The sequence below is a fragment of the Electrophorus electricus genome, chromosome 23, assembly GCF_013358815.1.
Source record: "Electrophorus electricus isolate fEleEle1 chromosome 23, fEleEle1.pri, whole genome shotgun sequence".
In the NCBI taxonomy this organism is placed as follows: Eukaryota; Metazoa; Chordata; class Actinopteri; order Gymnotiformes; family Gymnotidae; genus Electrophorus; species Electrophorus electricus.
In genome coordinates, this window is record NC_049557.1 from 11,359,653 (window position 1) to 11,362,152 (window position 2,500).

Sequence of the window (2,500 nt, forward strand, 5' to 3'; positions counted from 1 at the left end):
GTAGGCGTGTAGGGTGCAGGCGTGTAGGGTGTAGGCGTGTAGGGTGCAGGCGTGTAGGATGCAGGCGTGTAGGGTGCAGGCGTGTAGGGTGTAGGTGTGTAGGGTGCAGGCGTGTAGGATGCAGGCGTGTAGGATGCAGGCGTGTAGAGTGCAGGCGTGTAGGGTGCAGGCGTGTAGGGTGTAGGCGTGTAGGGTGCAGGCGTGTAGGGTGTAGGCGTGTAGGATGCAGGCGTGTAGGTGTGTAGGGTGTAGGCGTGTAGGGTGCAGGCGTGTAGGGTGCAGGCGTGTAGGGTGCAGGCGAGTAGGGTGCAGGCGTGTAGGGTGTAGGCGTGTAGGCGTGTAGGGTGCAGGCGTGTAGGGTGTAGGCGTGTAGGGTGCAGGCGTGTAGGGTGCAGGCGTGTAGGGTGTAGGCGTGTAGGGTGTAGGCGTGTAGGATGCAGGCGTGTAGGGTGTAGGCGTGTAGGGTGTAGGCGTGTAGGATGCAGGCGTGTAGGGTGCAGGCGTGTAGGGTGCAGGCGTGTAGGATGCAGGCGTGTAGGTGTGTAGGGTGTAGGCGTGTAGGGTGCAGGCGTGTAGGGTGCAGGCGTGTAGGGTGCAGGCGAGTAGGGTGCAGGCGTGTAGGGTGTAGGCGTGTAGGGTGTAGGCGTGTAGGATGCAGGCGTGTAGGGTGGAGGCGTGTAGGGTGCAGGCGTGTAGGGTGTAGGCGTGTAGGGTGCAGGCGTGTAGGGTGTAGGCGTGTAGGGTGTAGGTGTGTAGGGTGTAGGCGTGTAGGGTGCAGGCGTGTAGGCATGTAGGATGCAGGCGTGTAGGGTGCAGGCGTGTAGGGTGCAGGCGTGTAGGGTGCAGGCGTGTAGGGTGTAGGTGTGTAGGATGCAGGCGTGTAGGGTGTAGGCGTGTAGGATGCAGGCATGTAGGGTGGAGGCGTGTAGGGTGCAGGCGTGTAGTGTGTAGGCGTGTAACTGTTAGCCAGACATTCATCACATGGTTCATCTTCCTTCCTGGCTAAGGCTTATACATGAAGTTGGCCAACCTCACTGAATTATCGCAAGGTTTTCATTGAAGAGTGGCTTTGAAACAGCCTTTTCAGTTGGGTACGTTACAATGCCTGTCTCACCAAAATGAACACAGACAGTTCTGTCTCACCTGTAGTCCCCATTCAAAATGAACATAGATAGTTCTGTCTCATCTGTAGTCCCCATTCTAAGTGAACACAGTTCTGTCTCACCTGTAGTTCTGTCTCACCTGTTCTAAGTGACTAAGGTCGCATGAACACAGACAGTGAGGTTTTACTAATAATACCGTAACCTTCTTCAGAGCGTTGAGAAGGACCAGACTTCTATAGACCCGCCTCCATACTGAAAATCATACATTGGTCAGATTTCCTGTCATATATTACAGACACAGCAATGAGTCCCTGCAGTCATACTAAAGAACAGTTTGGATTAAGTAGCCCTCTCGAACAGAACTGCGTCCTAGAGTAACCAAGGTGATGGAAATCTGTTATGTCGGCTCACCAATGCTCTGCATCCTACACGCTTACACACCTACCACCCACCACACTTCAACCACACCCACCCCACATGCCCACCACCACACCTCCACCACACCCCCACCACACCCACACAACACCTCCACCACACCCACACCCTACCACACCCCCACCACCACACCTCAATCACACCTCCACCACACCCACACCACACCTCCACCTCTGGAACCATTTACACAGATCATCTGATGAAAAGCCAACCACCTCAACCCAACTGATTTATTCTAATTTATTCTAATTACATTTATTTATGTACGCTGTCCCAAATGGCAAATAAATAACAACATAAAACATGAAATCTGAAAAATTATCTGAAAACACACAAACAGCCATAAATTCAGTTACAGGAACTCAAATGACTGAAGGAACTCAGTCAAAAAGTTCCTGGAGAAGTCTAGACTAATCGGGCGGTGTTCAGAACCGTGAGAGATGGAGGTGCACTCACCATCAGTGGGGATGGTGTTCAGGGGTCCCGGCTCATCTGGAAACACGGCACACGCCCACCAGACCAGCCAGGAGAGTCCGAGAAAAGGTCCAAACAGGGTTTCCATGGCAGCAGAAGCCTGATGCTGTAACAGGGACGAGCAGAGAACAGTCAGGACAGGCGGAAAGGTGTCGGAAACAGCGAAACAGCACTTCACGTTCCTCATACACCGTCCACTGGAAGGAGGATTTTGTTACTCTGACTGAGTCTGTTCAGTGCTCTCTATATCTCGCTACATCTCTCTACATATCTCCCCCATTCTCTCTCTCTCTCTCTCTGTGTCTGTGTTCAGAACAGCACTGAGATTATGATCAGTGATTAAGTCACTCCCAGCAGCACATTTGCTGGCGACCATAACGGCCTGGTCCGTGTGACCCCGAACTGCCACCATGCTACGCTGGACGGGTGGGACCCTGCTGGAGAGGGAGAGGGTGAACCGAACTGAGAGAGAATGTGTGGACTGGAAC

General features: G+C 53.2%; 1 protein-coding gene across 1 annotated transcript in view; it reads right to left on the reverse strand.

Moving 5' to 3' along the window:
- The window catches only part of sema6bb (sema domain, transmembrane domain (TM), and cytoplasmic domain, (semaphorin) 6Bb), a 115,532-nt gene that overhangs the window by 60,704 nt on the left and 52,328 nt on the right, over positions 1–2,500 (reverse strand). Inside the window, exon 2 of the mRNA XM_035521968.1 lies at positions 1,995–2,118. Within this exon, the coding sequence (XP_035377861.1) occupies positions 1,995–2,100 (106 nt within the window). The 5' untranslated portion in view covers positions 2,101–2,118. The remainder of the gene's footprint in view (positions 1–1,994; positions 2,119–2,500) is intronic.